The sequence below is a fragment of the Ceratotherium simum genome, chromosome 16 (genome assembly GCF_057802395.1).
Source record: "Ceratotherium simum simum isolate JZ-2026a chromosome 16, ASM5780239v1, whole genome shotgun sequence".
Classification (NCBI taxonomy): domain Eukaryota; kingdom Metazoa; phylum Chordata; class Mammalia; order Perissodactyla; family Rhinocerotidae; genus Ceratotherium; species Ceratotherium simum.
The window spans coordinates 13,322,181-13,340,818 of record NC_141915.1 but is presented as its reverse complement, the minus strand read 5'-3'; the positions used below and the strand labels follow the sequence as shown (position 1 = coordinate 13,340,818).

General features: G+C 42.8%; 1 protein-coding gene across 2 annotated transcripts in view; it reads left to right on the top strand.

Annotated features, from left to right (window-relative positions):
- The first annotated feature begins 8,978 nt into the window (after positions 1-8,978).
- The window catches only part of TEKT1 (tektin 1), a 29,534-nt gene continuing 19,874 nt past the window's right edge, over positions 8,979-18,638 (top strand). The window contains exons 1-2 of one of the 2 annotated variants that reach the window (XM_087440604.1): positions 8,979-9,805; positions 11,024-11,230. In XM_087440604.1, coding sequence (XP_087296730.1) covers positions 11,041-11,230 — 190 coding nt within the window. In that variant the 5' untranslated portion in view covers positions 8,979-9,805; positions 11,024-11,040. The remainder of the gene's footprint in view (positions 9,806-11,023; positions 11,231-18,638) is intronic. The other variant, XM_014789657.2, reaches the window with a different exon arrangement.

Sequence of the window (18,638 nt, the reverse complement as noted above, 5' to 3'; positions counted from 1 at the left end):
TATGTGGGACGCTGCCACAGCATGGCCTGACAAGCAGTGCGTCGGTGCGCACCCGGGATCCGAACCTGCGAACCCCGGGCCACCCAAGCTGAGGGCGCGCACTTAACTGCTGCGCCACCAGGCCGGCTCCCTGCACGTTGGTTGTCGTTGTTTTTCACTTAACATTATCCCTTGGAGATCATTTCATTTGGCTACATAAGGACTTTCCATGTTCTTTTATAGCCTCATAGTTTACAACTGTAAGATGTATTTTATTTTATTTAACGAGCCCCCATTGATGGGCATTGTAAGTTGTTTCTAGTTTTTTACTGTTATCAACAAGGCTGATAAATAACATAATAACATAAATAACACTATGCACGTGAGCATCATTTTAAAGCCATCTCCGAGTTTCATTCTTGCTTACTTTTGATTACATTTGGCCCTATTTCTGGAGTGCCTGTGGAGCCCGGAATATTTTCACATGTTCAACATTTGGTTTGGTTAAGAGCAAGCCTTCTAAGTCTGGTCAAATACATATGTACTCCCTGAGTGTCTCCAGAGCAAAAACTGAAAAGACTTGAAACAAAAGACATTTCATAAAAGTTACTCCAGCAATCTTGGAGATGAGGGACTGCATGTTATCCTCAAAGTCAAACTCCCAAAGCACTGTCAAGACTCTGCTGTGATCCGGAGCCCAGACTTCTGGAGGTAGGACAGCCTGGAGGCAGGGCTCCTGCCCAGGATGTTGTCGGCGGGGAGCAGCTTACAGGAGAGCCCATAGTGGCAGATGGGGAGCGTTCACAGGGTCACTCATGCAGCCCGCTTTTTCATAAGGAGAATCATATAGCACATGGTGAAGGACGTAAGATGGCGACTTAGCTCAGACTCCAGAAGGCAAATATGGGCTAGATGTCTCACCAGATTCAGAAAACGGCTCAGTCAAGCCTCCAGCATTACACTTTGAAAAGGTCACTTTGGACTACCTTGAAAATGACCAGCTTGTCTCTTGTGAGCACATCTGTGAGTGCAGTGCTCAGATAACGGGCACAGTGGATGGATTACAGCCTCCACAGTCAGGTCCTTAAAATCCCACTTTTTTGCCCAGACAACTCAGCTCATAAGAGGTGGAGCTGGGATTCCAGTCACAGTACTGTATCAGCTTCAGGATCAATTACTTTTTTCTTTATTTAAAAATTTAGCTGCATAATAATGAGAAAATCCCAGATACGTAGTAGCAAATGATATTAACTTATTTTCCAGACTTGCAAACTCAATATATTCTTCAGCCAAAGACTGATTCCAAAGCTTGTAAGAGGAATTAGTGGAAAATTTTGGTTTCAAAGTATGCACACTCACAATATCTCTCATTCCTTGTCATAATTATAAATGTCAGACAAATATCATCTTAAATATAATTAGAACTAAAGCTGGTCTTGGCTCTCCTGTGACTGTACAGCTCGCTACTGCGTTACGACAAGAGAACACATCCCTACGGGTGGCCTGAGCCTTGCCTGGCACTGGCTGATGTGGCATCTATGTCCTCACTAGAACAATTTTATATGAATAGACACACACAGGCCTGGATTTTAAAAAAGCTCTGCTGAATAAACCTTTCCTAATCAGTGACACTTTTAGATGTAGTTCGAAAATATAAAAATATGACAAAGCTGTTTTTAGCCTGAGGTCTGCAGCAGAATCTTGGTTGACTCCAATGAGCTAAATGGGCATATAACATTTTTAATACAGGACAGATTTGATTGTACATGTTTTTATTACGGTTTTAAAAATAAAGACTTCAAAATGAAAATCAAACATTTGTGAAACCACTGAAATGCCTATGCAGAACCCTGGAATCCTGGGGTTACGTGGTGTCCTCCTTGTCATTCTACAAATGAGGAAAGGGCGGTCCAGGGAGGGGAAGCAACTTGCTCGAGGGGTCATTGGTGAACTGGGATGAGAAGCCCCGCTTCACACTGCTGACCCAGGCTCCTGCCACTCAACCTCTCCTGGGCAGTTCATTTCAGGCTCTGCAAAGGGCCAGGGTTAATCAATTGCACTACAATCAAAAGCTCTTGTTCTGGGTATTTTGATGCTAAAAAGTCATCCTATGAAATCTATTCCATTAAAATAATAGCCCCTTCTGGTATGGGAGTATGATGTACAATTCTGGCCTATAGGTAAACTGAGATAAGTCAAGAGAAGAGAGGGTGTGATGGAAGGTTAGAAACGCTGTCATGTGAAGAAGGGCTGAAGGAACCTGACTACGTAGCCTGGAAAAGAGACTTCTTAGAGGAGAAAGGGCAGATGTTTTAAAACACCTAAAGGTAGCTTATGTAGAGGAAAAAGCAGGTTTATTTTGCATAGCATGTAAACTAGTACCCATGGATGGAAACTACAGGAAGGCCTTTCCAGCACAGGAGCCCAAAGAAGGACTGTCACGGGACGTGATGAGTTCCCCATCAGCAGGCGCATTCAAGGACTGGAAAACTTCTGGCAGGAATGCTACAGAGGATATTTCAACATCAGATTGGACCAGATAACCTGTCAAGTTCCTTGCAATTCCAAGAATTAGATTCTCTTAAAAAGTATCTCAAAAACTCAAAAGTAAACCTCTAGGTTTAAAAACAACCAAAATTGCTTGCCAAAGTTCTTTCACGCAAAATAAAGATGAGTAGAAACTCTACTACCATATACACTAAGTGCTTAAAAAGTTTGAAGGAATGGAACTATAAGCTGTACCTAAGCTGTCAGAAATGTACATCAAAAGGAGCACTGGGATGAAATAACGGTGTAATGGCACCCTTTCCTAATCTTCTCAAGCCTAAAATAGGTAATCAGGAGAAACAATAAAAAAAATTACACTCAGGGGCCGGCCCCGTGCCTTAGCGGTTAAGTGAGCGCGATCCGCTATTGGCGGCCCAGATTCTGATCCCGGCTGCGCACCGACGCACCGCTTCTCCGGCCATGCTGAGGCGGCATCCCACAAACAGCAACTAGAAGGATGTGCAACTATGGCATACAACTATCTACTGGGGCTTTGGGGAAAAAAAGGAGGAGGCTTGGCAACAGATGTTAGCTCAGGGCCGGTCTTCCTCAGCAAAAAGAGGAGGATTGGCATGGATGTTAGCTCAGGGCTGATCTTCCTCTCAAAAAAAAAATTACACTCAAATTGCATGTTTTCTAAGGTCTTGAAGTATTTTAGTTTTTCTGATAAGGAATTCATAAATGTATAATAATCTTAAAGAAACCTTCATAATTACCTTGACTCTTGATAGGAAAGCAAAGCAAGCTTAAAAAGAGAATGTTTCTCACAGCCTTTTCTCTGTGGAACAAAATGATATTTAACAAAAAGTAGCTAAACAGTGATTGGGTGACACAAGTCAGAAAGAGCTAGCACATTGATTTCTTTACTGAGTAGTTTGTTTCCTGATATTAACACTAATTTAGGCTACAGGACTTGCTTAGACATCTCCCTGCCACTTAGGGGAACTGGATTCTTATGTCAATGCTGCTCACTTTCATTACGGCTGGAGAGCTCCATTGATTAGAGACATTCATTCCACGTACACTTATCGGGCACACACTATATGCGCAAGGAGGCTAGGCACTGTGGGTGTAATAAGATTTAGTCATAGCCCAAAAGGAACTCACACTTTAGTGAAGGGAATGTGCTAGGTCCTGGGTTCAATCTCTGGGAAGTCCAGTTAGCTTCGTGGCCAGCCATCCCCCAGATGCATGCTCTGAATAACAAGAACCGGCAGAATTCACGATGCATTGTAGACTTGGGGAAAATACTACTGGCCTTGCGGATTTGCTGTGACCACATGAAAGAAAGATGGCTGAGAGATCTCTTAGTCCTTTTTGGCAGTGGAAATGGGCTATTTCAAAAGAGAAGCATGTGCTTCACGTCCTCTTTATCTTCTAAGGACCTCAAAAACACACACCAGTTATTTGGTAGGTTAGTGGAAGTCTAAAATTCCAGTGAAAAGCTCTTAAGTTATTATGTTTCTTAACTGCTGACTTTTGAATAGAGCCGTACAACAGAGGAGTGACTCCCTGATACAGACCCAGGACGCTTCATACAATGAATGGCCTATGCTATTGAGACTTAATATGAAGAATATAGAGAATAAACGTTCATGGTTTCTTATCAATAAACTCGCTGTTCCACAGTGAAACCTAAGATAGAAAACAATTCAGCTCTTACCAACACCCTCATATGGAGGAAGATATTTTTTTCCTCATCCAGGTGCAGTTGGGTAGGGAAGCTGATACAGGGCCTAAGACCACTGGCAATGCTACCGAAACAGAGTTCAAGGGTCATGGTGGCACTGTATGAAACTTAAACAAGAAATTAATAATATTGGATGCTTTGGTAGCATTTTTGCATCCACAAAATACTCTCCTATGACTGTCGTAAGCCAAGCAAGACAGGTATTAATGTGGATAAAGAAAACTGAGGCTAGGTAAGTGGTGGGATCCAGGCTGGAAGCCAGGCTTCGGGCCTCTGGCTAGTGTATTTTCCACCATGCCATGCTGCCACCATTAGCTTCCTTCAGAATTCTTTTGGTTTCAAAACGACAATTTAGCTCTGCCCCAATCCTTTCCACATCTGCTCTTCTCTTGGCTGCCCTATTTGTGTCATCCATTTACTTAAATGATTTATTATTATAAAGAGCTTTTACATTTTTTAAAAGTGATCAGATATTGTACACCTCTCAAATGGTAGAAAAGTATTCCGTGAAATCTCCCTCCCCCTCCAGACCCCAGCCATGTAGATCCCTTCCCAGAGGCAACCAGCAAGTTACCAGTTTCTTACGTATCTTTCTAGGGAAATTCTATGTGTACACAATTACGTTTTACGTTTATTCTATCATGACAATGGTAGAATACTATGTATCTTCGTCTGAACCTTATTTATTTACTTTCATTGACTATGTCTTGGCGGAAGATGGCTGCTGTAACTCGAGGCCTCACACTCAAGTCAGGGAAGAAGGGAGAAGGTGGTGGTGCTAAATATACCTGCTCTTTTTTGTCTCAATCAAAAAAGCAAATGATTTTCCAGAAGTCCCCCAGTAGACCTCCATTTATGTTGCATTGGCCAGAACCACATCATATGGCTCCCCCTATATGCTAGCAAGCAGAGGAAGCAAGCACCCCGCTCCTCCAGTCTCTACAGTGGTAGGAGGTAAGGGAGAAGGTTGGGAATGGGTGTTTATTTAGCCAACCAAGTGTTAACATATACCACAAATTCTAATCACAATCTCGTTTTCTCATTCAAACTGTTCTGTCTCCTCAAGTAGAATGTAAATTCCAGAAAAGGAATCTTTACCTTGCTCACCAACGTGGTACCAGACATGTAGTTATCAGTTGGATGAATAAATAGCTTTAATGCCTTGGTGGTTATTTCATATCAAAGATATACAAAAAGATTCCTAATTATACATTTTGCAGCTGAAAAGTATCCCACTCAATGACTGTTTTATGATTTATTTAATCAGTTTCCTCTTGGTAGACATTTAAGTTATTAAAATTTTTTTTCTATTAAAAACAATGCTGCAATGAATAACCTTTTAGATACATCATTTTGCACAGGTGCAGATGTATCTGTCAGATAAATATTTAGATGTGGAATGGAACTGCCATGTCAAACAGCATGTGCATTTGTAACTTTGATAGATATAATAGCTATTAATAATAATAATAAACTATGGAGCTCTCACTGTGGAAAAGTTTTGTGCAGGTTACTTTTGGGTAAATGCAAATATAGATTAGACTTAAACTCTTCTATTCAGGAAAAGATAAGATGTAAAAATAAAGAATTTACAAGGTATATGGTGCCATTTGAGTCAGAGTAAAAAAGAGCTGGCTTATAAACTCCATAAAAAGACAGGGAGCATGTCTTCTTGCCATCTTCCATCCTCAGTGCCCAGCACAGGTCCTGGGACTTCGCAGATGTTCAATAAATATTTGGACAAATTAATGAATGAGTTAGGGAATTCAGAGAATGAGCTCAGAGAATAGTCAATAAATCGCTGTTGAATGAATCAATGAATGAGTACAGAGAATGAATGAGTTCAGCTGGAGTGATCAGTAATGCCTTCACAAGGGGGTGGTGACACTCGGCACCATTTCTTGTATTTCATATATGACTGAAAAATGACATCAAATTTTAAGTTTCTTCATAGTTATAACCTTCTTGTACAACTTTTTAATTTTCTCAGAATTTCTATTTGTCTTTCTTTTTATTGGTCAGAAGAGACATATAATTTCAACTCACCAGGATATAATTCTGGGTTATGAATCACATACTTTGTGTAATTCTGCTTAAAGTTATTCTTCAGGAACTCTTCTTTCAGTTATAATTTGAACTGATTGTTGATACTGAGGTTTCTTTTCATCATAGTTCCACTGCTTCTTATAGTTAATGTCTTCCCCTTTCTGGATTTTTCACTTTTTGCTCTAGCAAATTTTTTTCCCAAAAGAATGTATGCTCAACTTTTAGAGTATTAGCATGTCCAAAAAAATCTTTATTTTTCTCTCATACATGAGGTGTTTCGAGTGGTTATTGAATTTCAGATTTGAAGTCATTTTCTCTAGAATTTGGAAGACATTATTCCAGCATCTTTTCTAGCAACATGTGTCATAGATGAAAAACTTGATACCTATTCATTCCTTTCCTTATTCTTTGAATTAAGAACTTTCATTGGAACAGGTAGGGGTGTGTGTGTGTGTGTGTGTGTGTGTGTGTGTGTGTGTGTGTAAATTGTTTCAGGTGGGTCTTTCAATCTAAAGACTTGAGTCTTCAGCTCAAGGACATTCTCTCTTTCCTTTATCTTTGTTTGCCATTCTCTTTTTTCCCCCCTTCTGGAAGTTCTACTTGAAAAATATTAAATCTCCTGGATCCATCCTCTCTGACAATTTTTCTCGTATTTTCCATCTCTCAGTGGACACAGAGGGACTTGGGGGTAGTTTGCCTGGGCCTCCTGCCCTGTCAGTTGCCCATTCAGGCCTTCCTGCCAGCAGGAAGAGGCCAGGTGTGGAAACAGACTTATACCAACTCTGGAGGAAACTCATTGTCGCTTAACTGGTTTCCTGGTTAAAACCCTTCAATTCCAGGGGGAAAGTGTCAAGAGATGAGGCCAGATAATTAAAGGACTTTGTGCTGGAGAATTCTGGGGTTCACCATATCTCGTTCTCCTCTCCTTTCTGGGCCCATAGGAATATTCTTAGCTCCCTGCTGGACAAAAGTCACCAATTTTGAGGAGTAACTATATCTTTTAACCTTTTTAAATATGTTTACTGGTGAGTTGAGATTCCTAGTTCTGATAAACACCAAAACTAAAAAACAAGTGGTCTTTAACATCAAGCCAAATATCTATTTATTAGAAATAGGTCCATTCTTTTTACTGAAGAACTTGCTTTTAGATGTGATTTTTTTAAACAATAGGTTAGATTTATCACTACTTTTATCTCATTGTTTTAAATATTAAATTTTGTGATATTGTTTTGTTTCATGTTATTTATTTTTATCGTTACTTGCCATCATGCAGTTGATACTAGTTTTCCACTTACGGTAGTGAGGTAAAGTCTCCTTTTAAAATAATTATGCTTACATGTAAAAATGAGTGTATTTGAAAAAAACATCAAAATGATTTTACAGGTGGTGCGTGGATGTCAAAAATTAAGAAGTTGGTACTAGAAGGACTGAAGTTTGGGAAACAGCTTTTTTCCAACCAACCAAAATCTCAAAATCATTTAAAACTTTAATGCACCTTGCTTGAGTATTTCTACTTTGAATATAAGCTTTGGTTGTATGCTTATTACTTTAGCAAATTCTAAGGCCTTGTGCTGGCTATCTGCTTTACATTCCATTATTCCCTACCCACATACTAGTGCCAGATATACACTGAGTAATTGTTGATAATAAGTTGTTCCACATTTCCTCTGTTGGACTCATTCCTTTGCTGGCCTGTGTGTGTGCAAAATAAGCTTTTTCTTTTGAAAATATTTTCAAATGCTTGCAATTACACTTACACTCCAGAATAAATAGCTGAAGTTTTTTTTTTTTTTTTTAAAGCATATCAAGAAATGCAACACCATCCAACATTAGGCCTTTCAGAGCGCAGAACACCAGCAGAAGTGAGGTGTTTTGACTCAACTATCAGCCTTAGTTCCTCGGTGAGGGTCTCAAGGTTTTTTAATCCCCCTCCACCCAGAGGGGAAGTGAGGAGGACTAAATTTGTATACTGATGCAAAATATAATGGTGACCTATGATCATAATTCATATAGCTAATTTCACGTACTTTGGCCAGTTTCTATCATGTTTCCAACAGTTCCAAGAAACGTCCCATTCTGTAACCTAGGGAGCGACTCCAGGGTCGGGGCCTTCAAAGCGGGGCCTGCTCAGGAAACCGTAGATGCCATTCAGGGTTGGCTCGCTCCATCAGGACACGGCCCCTTCTCGCCTAAGTAGAAGGAGACGTTCCCCGAAGAGGGCACCTCCCCCGAGGCCCGCTCGCCGCTCTCTGACCACTGAGCACGCCCACCCGGCGCACATGGGAGCCGGGGCCAGCTTCTTCAGGTGTCCGTGAGAACGCAGTGCTGGCGCTGGGAAGCGGGCAGTTTCCGCCGGCTCGCCTTCCCGGGATGGAAAACCCGGGCACCGCGACCTGAACATCCCCCTGGAGCCGGGACTAGGCACGCTCCCGCGGGGGTGGAGGTGGGGGCGGGGAAGACGACTACACCACACGAGCTCTTCCACGTGCTATTGGACAGGCGGCGTGTTTAATATTCATGACGCTGCGTGGTGCCTTCGGGGCTCCCACCGCCTCGCGAGACCTAGGGGGCGGGCTCCACGAGGCAAAGCCTCCTCTGATTGGGTGTTCTCAGAGAGAGGTTGCATTCGATTGGCTGGTGTAAAGGACGACGCAGCGGTTTACCATGTGGGCGGGAGATTTGAATACCCATTTTCTGTGTTTCAGGCTGTGTGGACAGGATTTAGGTCAGCGTTTCCAATCCGCGTTTCTTCTCCACGGTGTTATCCCTTTATTTTCTATATAATAGTGCTTGCCAGCACAACAACCATAAAAGATATATTTCAAGCGCTGTACTCTTAGTTTGGGAGCTCCAATACGCTCATTTTGTAGATGGAGAAAATACTCTGACTCCTAGCTCTGGGTCCAGCCACCGCTCCGGGCTAGAGACGGCCATCCGCCGAAGGGGTGGGCCCGGGGCGCAGGGCCCAGCGCCTGCTCCATCTCCTCCTCCTTACTGGTCCCGGCCGCGGCAGTGCCAGGAATCTCTCACGCCTCCTCCCTGCAGCACCGGGTCTGGGGCTTAGTGGTCCGGGTCCGGCCTGTGGCTGCGAGGGCCTGGAGGCACCGTCCAGCCCAACTCCGCTGAACACCTGGGTGCGTCCGACCCAGCAGTAGCAGTGCGGCCCGCGGTGAGCCAGCCCGAGGCAGGGCCAGGGCTAGACGCAGGTCTCCTGACTCCCAGCTTGGGGTTTTGGTCGCTGTCTCCTGGTTGGCGTCCCGCGTCTTCGTGATAAGTTGAGATGGCCGAGCATCTGGCCCTACCATTCCCAGGCCCTATCCCTGTATCTCCAGCGCAGGGGGTGGGGACGGAGGAACCCGCGCCTGCGCAGAGCCTTCCGGCGATGGGGCTTCACCACGGAACACGCCCCCTTTTCTCCGGTGACGCGTCACGGGTTGCCATGGAGACTGCGCTGTTTATCTCTCCGTTCTGCAAGAGCCCCGAGCTCCAGTTGGAAGGAGGCTCCCATCCTGGGCTTGTGTAGATGTTCTTTGTGGCGCTGAGGTGAGTAAATGCCGGTTCCACCCCGCCAACCCTTAACTGCCCTACCCAAAGCTATGTGCCCGCTGGGGTCAGCCCTAATTTCGACCTAGTTTAGCCCTAGTTTCGATTTCTCTAGGGGCTACTCAGAGTTATCCAGGAATCTTGGGCTAAAGTTTGAGCCCCACACTCAAACAAATTTGGGAGAGGCCATAGGAGGCACTGGAGTAGGAGACCCCGTGTTGTCTGAGGGGGCTGGGTGGCCTGGGGTGCTCACCCTGGTTATGATCTGACTCCAGTTCCCTCCTTGTATGTTTGAAGGACTTCAGAGATCCAGAGGCCCTTAAGGGCAGGCACTTAGACTTTTGGTAGGGATGTGGATGGGGCAGATTTTAGCCCTGTCTGAGGAAGGCAGTTCTCACAGTCAGTCAGAGCTGTGTGCCAACGAGGTGGGGAAATTTTAGTCTTTCTGTTGCTGCCTGCCTCTGCCTGCTGCCTTCTTATGTGCTCCCCTTCCTGTTCTCTCCTTTTCTTTGTCCTAGGAAGGTTTTGTTACTTTCATCTGCTGAATAGGCTCAATACCCCGTTGTCAGTTTACAGATGTCACATTTGTTCATTCTTTAAGAAAACGTGTCGAGGTTCATTTGTTGGGCAGTATCTACTAAAACTGAACACTGTTGTATGATCCAGCAATTCTGACGAGTCCTAGAAATGCACACATGTGTTCACCAAATGACACATATGAGAATATTCATAGCATTCTCATGATAGCCCCAAACAGAAAACAACCCAAATATCCATAAACTGTAGAAAAGGCGGATAAAGTTTGGTATATTCATACAACGGTACACCACACGGCAATGGAAATGAACAAACTACTACTAAATGAACAATACAGATGAATCTTACAAACGTTGAGCAAAAGAAGTCAGATACAAAAGAGTACATACTGTATGATCCCATTTATAAGTTCAAAAACAGCAAAACTAATTTATAGCATTAAAAGTCGGGAGAGTGGTTCTGCTGTGGGGGTGGGGGTGGAGAAGAGTGACGGGAAAGAGGCATGAGCTGCAAGTAATGCTTATTGCTTGATCTGGGTGCTGGCTACACAGATGTGTTCATTTTGTGTACAAATTATGATTTATGCACTTTTTGGTATGTATGTCACACTTCAATAAAAACCGACATCTAAAAAAGGACAAATTGCTTTCAGTGAATCTAAATAAGTCTGCCTTTAATCAGGACTTTGGAAGCCTCAAATGGCCAAACTACTGCAACCTCCGCCCAAGTTCCTGCCCTCGGAGTGGCACATCGCTAACAAGAGCCAGTACCACAGAGCAGAGGCCCAAAGGTCCCGGTCCGAGCGCCTGGTGGCAGAAAGCCAGAGGCTTGTGGATGAAATTGAAAAGACCACAAGAAAATCTCAAAGTGATGTGAACAAGAAACTAGGTAAGACAGTACACTTGGTATATTTGTAAATGTATTTGGGTGAGACTGTTGGGGTTTAGTTATACTCTCATTTGCATTTTATGTTCAGGAGTGGCAATGTATTTTTCTTGAAACATTAGGGAAAAACATGCGTATTCTCCAGGTTCTATGTTTAAGTTCACTGCCCTAAGATAGAGACATGGTAACTAGTTTGATTTTCAGCCACCCATCATTCATTATTTTACTGATTTGATACACATTTATTGAGCATCTAAGAGCATCCACAGACTAAGCACTGGGAATATCACAGGGAATGATCAGAATCTCTGCTTTTTAGGAGCTCTTAGCTTGAGAAAGATACAAATTGATAATCAGAGAATAACCAGATAGGTGCTGGGGTAAGGGGTACAAAAATAGGGATGAGGTGGACACTGGAGAATTGGAAAGATTTTCTAGAGAGGAACATTTGAGCTGAGTCTTAAAGGATGAGTAATTTTCTCTTGACAATTCCATTCTTAAAAATACTATTTAAAAGGCAGTGCCCTTAAATAAACAAAACAAAACTAAACGTAAAATGAAACAAACAAAACCTTCCAAATACCAAAAAGTGACGAACCAGAGGTTACAAAGTCAATGGTCTATAAGGGGTGGCCAGGTAACCTAGGGGGTTGAATAAGTCCCCCTAAGACAGTCGAGAGTGGTGGGGACGGTGGGACCTGGAGGTCACGTGCTCCATCTAAGGAGGCAGCTGCTACTCAATTTCAACCTGTTTTTTCCAGGAAAGATTATGGGCCCAGCGTTGCCTGATTGTCTGATTTTTTTCCTAAAGAAAATCTGGAAAGCTGGAATTTTACCCACTTTTTAAATGTTGGGAACTGATTTAATGTATTTATAACACTGGGCAGGATGAACAAACACATCTGTAGATAAAGCCTGGTCTAAGAGCTCATACTTTTTCGACCTGTAATAAACCAAAGCTTCATTCAGGCCTGCAATGTTAGAAGTTAGGTTTCTCCTGGTGGGTTGATTCTTATCCCTGATACCAGCTGATAGGCAGGGCTGTTCTAAATAATTGTGCAAATAGGTAGGTGTTGGAAACAAGGATGCACCGTTCATCTTTGATTCATTGACTCATATCAAAAACTAGCCATTTAAGGGGCCGGCCTGGTGGCGCAAGTGGTTAAGTGCGCGCACTCCACTGTGGTGGCCTGGGGTTTGCCGGTTCGGATCCCGGGCGCGCACTGACGCACTGCCTGGGCTTGCTGTGGTGGCGTCCCATATAAAGTGGAGGAAGATGAGCATGGATGTTAGCCCAGGGCCAGTCTTCCTCAGCAAAAAAAAGAGGAGGATTGGCAGATGTTAGCTCAGGGCCGATCTTCCTCACAAAAACAAACAAACAAAAAAAAACTAGCCATTTAAAATGGCATTAAAAAACATCAGATATCTAGGATAAATGTAGCAAAAGATATGCAAGAGTTCTACACTGAACTATAAACTGTTATTGAAGAAAGTTAAAGAAATTCTAAATGTATGCAGGGATATATCAGTTAATGGATTGGAAGAGTTAATATTTTAAAGATGTCAATTCTCCTGAAATTAATCTGTAGATTCAATGCAGTTGAAATCAATGCAGTTGAAAAAAATCTCAGCAAGTTTTTTTGTGAAATTGGCAAACTGCTTCTAAAATTCATATGGAAATGCAAAGTGTCAAGAATGACACAGCTGTCTTGGAGAAGAACAAAGCTGGAAGACTTTCAGTGTAGATTTAAGACTTGTTATAAAGCTGTAGTAATTAAGACAGTGAGATATAGGTAAGGATAGGTCAGTCATTGACCAATGAAACGTAACAGTCCACAAGCAAACCCACACATATACATTCATCTGGTTTATGAAAAAAACAATCATGTGGTGTAGTGGGAAAAGGATGGCCTTTCCAATAAATTGTCCAATTGGATATTCATATGGAAGAAATTATATCCTGACCCTGAGTCAAATATATATATATTTAAGTCAAATCTAGGTGGAGTGCACAGCTAAATGGGAAAGGTAAAACAAAACTTTTAGTGGAGTACATTATTTATGACTTGAAGAAAGCAAAGATTTCTTATTCTTAAGCAGGATACAAAAGAACCAATCATAAAAGAAAAAAATAGTAAATTGGACTATATTAAAATGAGGATCTTTGTTTATCAAAAGGACTCCGTTAAGACACTGAAAAAGCAACCCGCAAAGGAGGAGAAGATATTCATAATATACATATCTGACAAAGGATTTGTATCCAAGGTGTATAAAGAACTTTTAAACATAAAGAAGAGGGGCTGGCCTGGTGGCGTAGTGGTTAAGTTCGGGTGCTCCACTTGGGCAGCCCAGGGTTCGCGGGTTCAGATCCTGGGTGTGGACCTGTGCACCGCTTGTCAAGCCATGCTGTGGCAAATGTCTCACATAAAATGGACGAAGATGGTCATAGATGTTAGCTCAGGGCCAATCTTGCTCAGCAGAAAGAGGAGGATTGGCAACAGATGTTAGCTAAGGGCTAATTTTCCTCACCAAGAAAAAATAAAAAATAAATAAAAATAAAGAAGAAAAAGACAGATAACACAGTAGAAAAATAGGTAAAAAACTTGACAGACACCTTACAAGGAAGGAAATCTAAACAGCCAGTGAACATATGAAGAGGTGCTCTAAGTTCATCAGTCAGCAGGGATATGCACATTAAAGTCACAGCTGAGATGCCGTTACACACCCACCAGAATGGCTAAAATGAAAAAGAATGAGAAGGAGGAGGAGAAGGGAGAGGGTGGGGGAGGAGAACAAGAGGTAAAAAAGAAGAAGAAAAAGGAAAATACCAAGTAGTGAAGACGACGTGGAGCAACTGGAACTCTGGTGCCCTGCTGCTGGAAGTGTAAATCGGTATAACGGCCTTGGAAAGCTTTGGCAGTATCTGCTAAAGCTGAACGTATGCATACGCTTTGAGCTAGATATTCTACTTTTGGGTATATACCCAACAGAAATTCATACATATGTTTACCAAAGATACATGCTGCAATTTTCAAAGCAGTGCGCTGTGTAATAACCCCAAATGGGGAGGTATCCCCATGCTCATCAACAGCAGAATGGATAGATAGTGTTATATGATACAGCAAAGAGAATGACTCATCTACAACTGCATGCAACAATATAGATGAAACTTACAAACTTACTATTGAGTTAAACAAACTAGATACAAATGAGTCCATACCATATTCTTCCATTTATATAGAGTAAGACAAAGAAAATAGGAGAAATTAATCTGTACTGTTACATGTCAGCATTGGTGGGTGGGAGGAGATAGAAACTGGAAGGGGTCGCGAGAGGCCTTCTGGGATGCTGATTAATGTTCTATTTCTTGAATTGGGTATTGGTTACATGAATGTGTTCACTGTGGAAGTTCTTCAATTGTGCACTTCTGATATGTGTATTTTTCTGTAGGTTTATGATGCTTCAATAAAAAGTAAAATAATTTTCAAGTTCCTGTGCTGGTGCTGAGTACTGACATATTAGACTGGTGCCTGCCCTTGTTAGCTTGCAGTCTGTGTGCACAGATACCCACAATACGGTGGGATCTATTCCATATGAGTGGCACAAATGAAGCACTGTTAGATTAGAGGAGAGAGCAATCACTTCCGATTGGTCTCGTCCAATGACTGCCCAGTTTCCCAATCCATTGATCACTTAGTCTTCATCCGACTTGACCACTCTACAATGCTAGATATTTTTGGAATTCCATGACACAAGTCTTTCCTGGTTCATTTCCTTTCTTTCTAGCTATTTTTTCCTCTTCTCCGTGGTTGATTCTTCTTTTACCATTGATACTGTATTGGTATTTCCTAGTGTTTTGTTCTTGGCATTCTTAGCTTTTTCTTCTCTTCCCTCTACCTTCTTTCTTGATGACCTCACTAGAGATTTTATTACTGTCCTCTTTGTGCTATTGTTTTGCAAATAGAAATTTGCAATTCTGAACTCAGAACTTCTTATGGAAGTGGAGAACTACTTGCCATATATTTCCACCTAGATGTCCTTCAGGCACCTCAAAATAAATATATCCCAAATTGAACTCATCACTTTCCCTCAAAACTTGCTTCTATAGTTCCTTATGCTGGTTAGTGGGACCAAGATTCAACAAATATTTAGTCAACAAATATGTCTTACACTGTGCTACATGCTTAGGATTATAAAGTTGAAGAAGACAGACACATTCTAGTAAGTGAGAGAGATAAAATACAAGTAAAAAGACAAGAAACTAAAATTATTCCAAGTTATTATCTTGAACTAAGGCAATGTTGGTAGGTATGGAGAGAAGAGGGCAAATTTGAATCACATTTTGGGGATAGAATCAACAAGACTTGCTGAAGGATTGAGGATGGGGGATGGAGGTGTTGGCAGGGCCGTGCTCTCTCTGAAGGCTCTAGTAGGTGAATCTGTTCCATGCCTTTCTCTTAGTTGCTGGCGTAGCTTGCTGATTTTGGTGTTCTTTGACATGTAGATATGTCACTCCAATCTCTGCCTTAATTGTCACAGAACGTTTTCCCTGTGTATCTCTCTGCATCTTCACATGGCATTCTCATTTCTGTATCTTCTGTTTTCTTGTAAGGACACCACTCATATTGGATTAGGTCCCACCCTAAACAAGTATGACCTTATCTTAATTTGATTACATCTGCAAAGACCCTATTTCCAAATAAGGTCACATTCACAAGATACCAAGGGTTAGGACTTCAAAATATCTTTTTTTTTTTGTTTTTTTTGTGAGGAGATCAGCCCTGAGCTAACATCCGCCAATCCTCCTCTTTTTTTGCTGAGGAAGACGGCCCTGGGCTAACATCTGTGCCCATCTTCCTCCACTTTATATGGGACGCCGCCACAGCATGGCTTGCCAAGCAGTGCGTCGGTGCGCGCCCGGGATCCGAACCAGCGAACCCCGGGCCGCCGCAGTGGAGCGCGCGCACTTAACCGCTTGCGCCACCGGGCCGGCCCCCAAAATATCTTTTTAGGGGACATAATTCAACCCATAATAGCCTTCCATTGCCTACAAATTAAAGTGTCCTTAGCGTGGCACTGAAGAACCTTACTGAACAAACCTCTGTACCTTTCTACATCTTTCAAGTCTAACTGGAGAGCTCTTACTCAAGGTCTCAATTCTGAAGACCATATCAAATAGCTCCTCAATTCTGAAGCCTTTGTTGACCTCCCCCAGCCTCCTTCCTTTGAGCCACCACTGTACTTCTTACGTAGTTTGTAGTATAGAATTGTCACACTGAGTTGAAATTATCTGTTTACATGTCTGCCCCACAGACTGTGAGTAGGGCAGAGGCTCTGACTTAACCGATGTGTCTCCTGGACCTCCTGCAGTGCCTGGGACATTGTCAGTGCTCGATAATAAGTATATTGGATTTATGAATGAATTTTAACAACAGAAGTCCAGGAAATACTGTTCTAAACCTAGGAGTTAGCTCAGACAAAATAATAAAGGCAGGACGCACATGGCATTTATGGGGAATGACCATAGGTCCGAGTTGATGTGTAGAGTACACGAGGGGGAACAGAAGGATGGAGGTGAGAGGGACAAGAGGCTGGACCAAGCCTGAGGAAGACCTTGAATTTGGAAGGTTCAGTTCAGTAGGTAGCCAGTTAGAATTTAGGAGATAGAGCTAGAAATCTGGGAGTCATCTCATAAGGATAGTTATAGAAGCCGTAGGTGTAGATTAGAAAGAATATATTGAAAGAGAGGAGAGGAGGGCATAGGATGAAGAGGAGCAAGAGAAGAGTTGTGGAACAAAAGTTCAGGCAGATGAACAAAGAGAGGAGACTAAGGCCATGGAATGCAAAAGATGAAGGTTTCATGGGTGAGGAAGTCTTCCATTGTATCAGTGGTTGTACAGATGTCAGGGAGGCTGAGAGCTGAATAAAAATGAATTTGAACTGGTGACTTGACGATTATTGGTGACCATTGAGATAACAGGTCCAGTGGGGTAGTGGAGGACGCAAGGTGAAGTCAATTACAAAGTGTGAGGGGGGAGACTTCAGTTTATGTGGTGGATTGTACTCATGCTTTTGTCTTCCCTTCCTTTTAAATTTCCAACAAAGTAGTAGTAAAGGATTAATAAAAATTATGCCTCAAGGATGGGGGGCGGTGGGGAGGGAGAAGCAGCAGAAGCAACAGTAGGCAAATGTTGAAGATGAGAAATTAGAAGCTAGAAAACAAAAGGTCAAGTGTTGGCAGGCTTAGGGACTGCGGAAGGCCTGGGTGGGTAGAGGGCAATAAGAAGCTAGCCGATTCATGCTACAGATTCATGCTGCAGAAACCCTGAAATGCTCAAAATTGAAAGCATCCACTTACCTCTGAAGCTGGAGGTTCAGGATAGAACATAAAACACGATTGGTTGAAAGTCTTTACAGAGAGCCCCTTCCCCACTCTGAGTCTCCCTCAGCCCAGCAGAAGGTTGAAGGTGAAAGGATTCTCTGAAAGTCTACTTACTGAACAGTAATTTTTCCAGTCTCTGGTTCCCAGGACACTTGTAGCCAGCCTTATATCCTCAGAGAGATTAGATTTCTCCGTGGAGAAACTAATGGAAACTTTGGTCCAGAGGGTCCAAAGATCTGTAGACAATAACATTTGGAGATTCTCCGGGGAAATGCCTGGGCCCTGCCTGGTCACAATAAAGCATTCTGGTTGACAAGCCCTGTCACTGCAGACAGAGCTTCCAGTTAGCATTTTAGCGTTTTATTCCTAAATATGATCAGATGAGGACCACCAAACATTGGAGGAAAACCTCTAACATGACAGACACCAAAACAAACAAATAATCAAACACACAGAGACTAAAGAAACACAGTACACAGAGCAAAAGAAAAAATACACTATAAGATCCTCAGGGAGGGCCGGCCCCGTGGCTTAGCGGTTGGGTGTGCGCGCTCCGCTGCCGGCGGCCCGGGGTTCAGATCCCGGGCACCGCCGACGCACCGCTTCTCCGGCCATGCTGAGGCCGCGTCCCACATACAGCAACTAGAAGGATGTGCAGGGCCGGCTCTGTGGCTTAGCGGTTAAGTGCGCGCGCTCTGATGCTGGCGGCCCGGGTTTGGATCCCGGGCACGCCCCAAGGCGCCACTTCTCCGTCCAGCGCGAGGCCGAGTCCCACGTACAGCAACTGGAAGGATGTGAACCTATGACATACAACTATCTGCTGGGGCTTTGGGGGGAAAAAATTGAATAAATAAAATCTTTAAAAAAAAAAAAAAAAAAGAAGGATGTGCAGCTATGACATACAACTATCTATTGGGGCTTTGGGGGAAAAATAAATAAATAAATAAAATTATATATATAAAAAAAAAAGATCCTCAGGGAATTTAGAGAAGACATTGTGTCCACGGAACAAGAAGAGTCGTCTTAAAA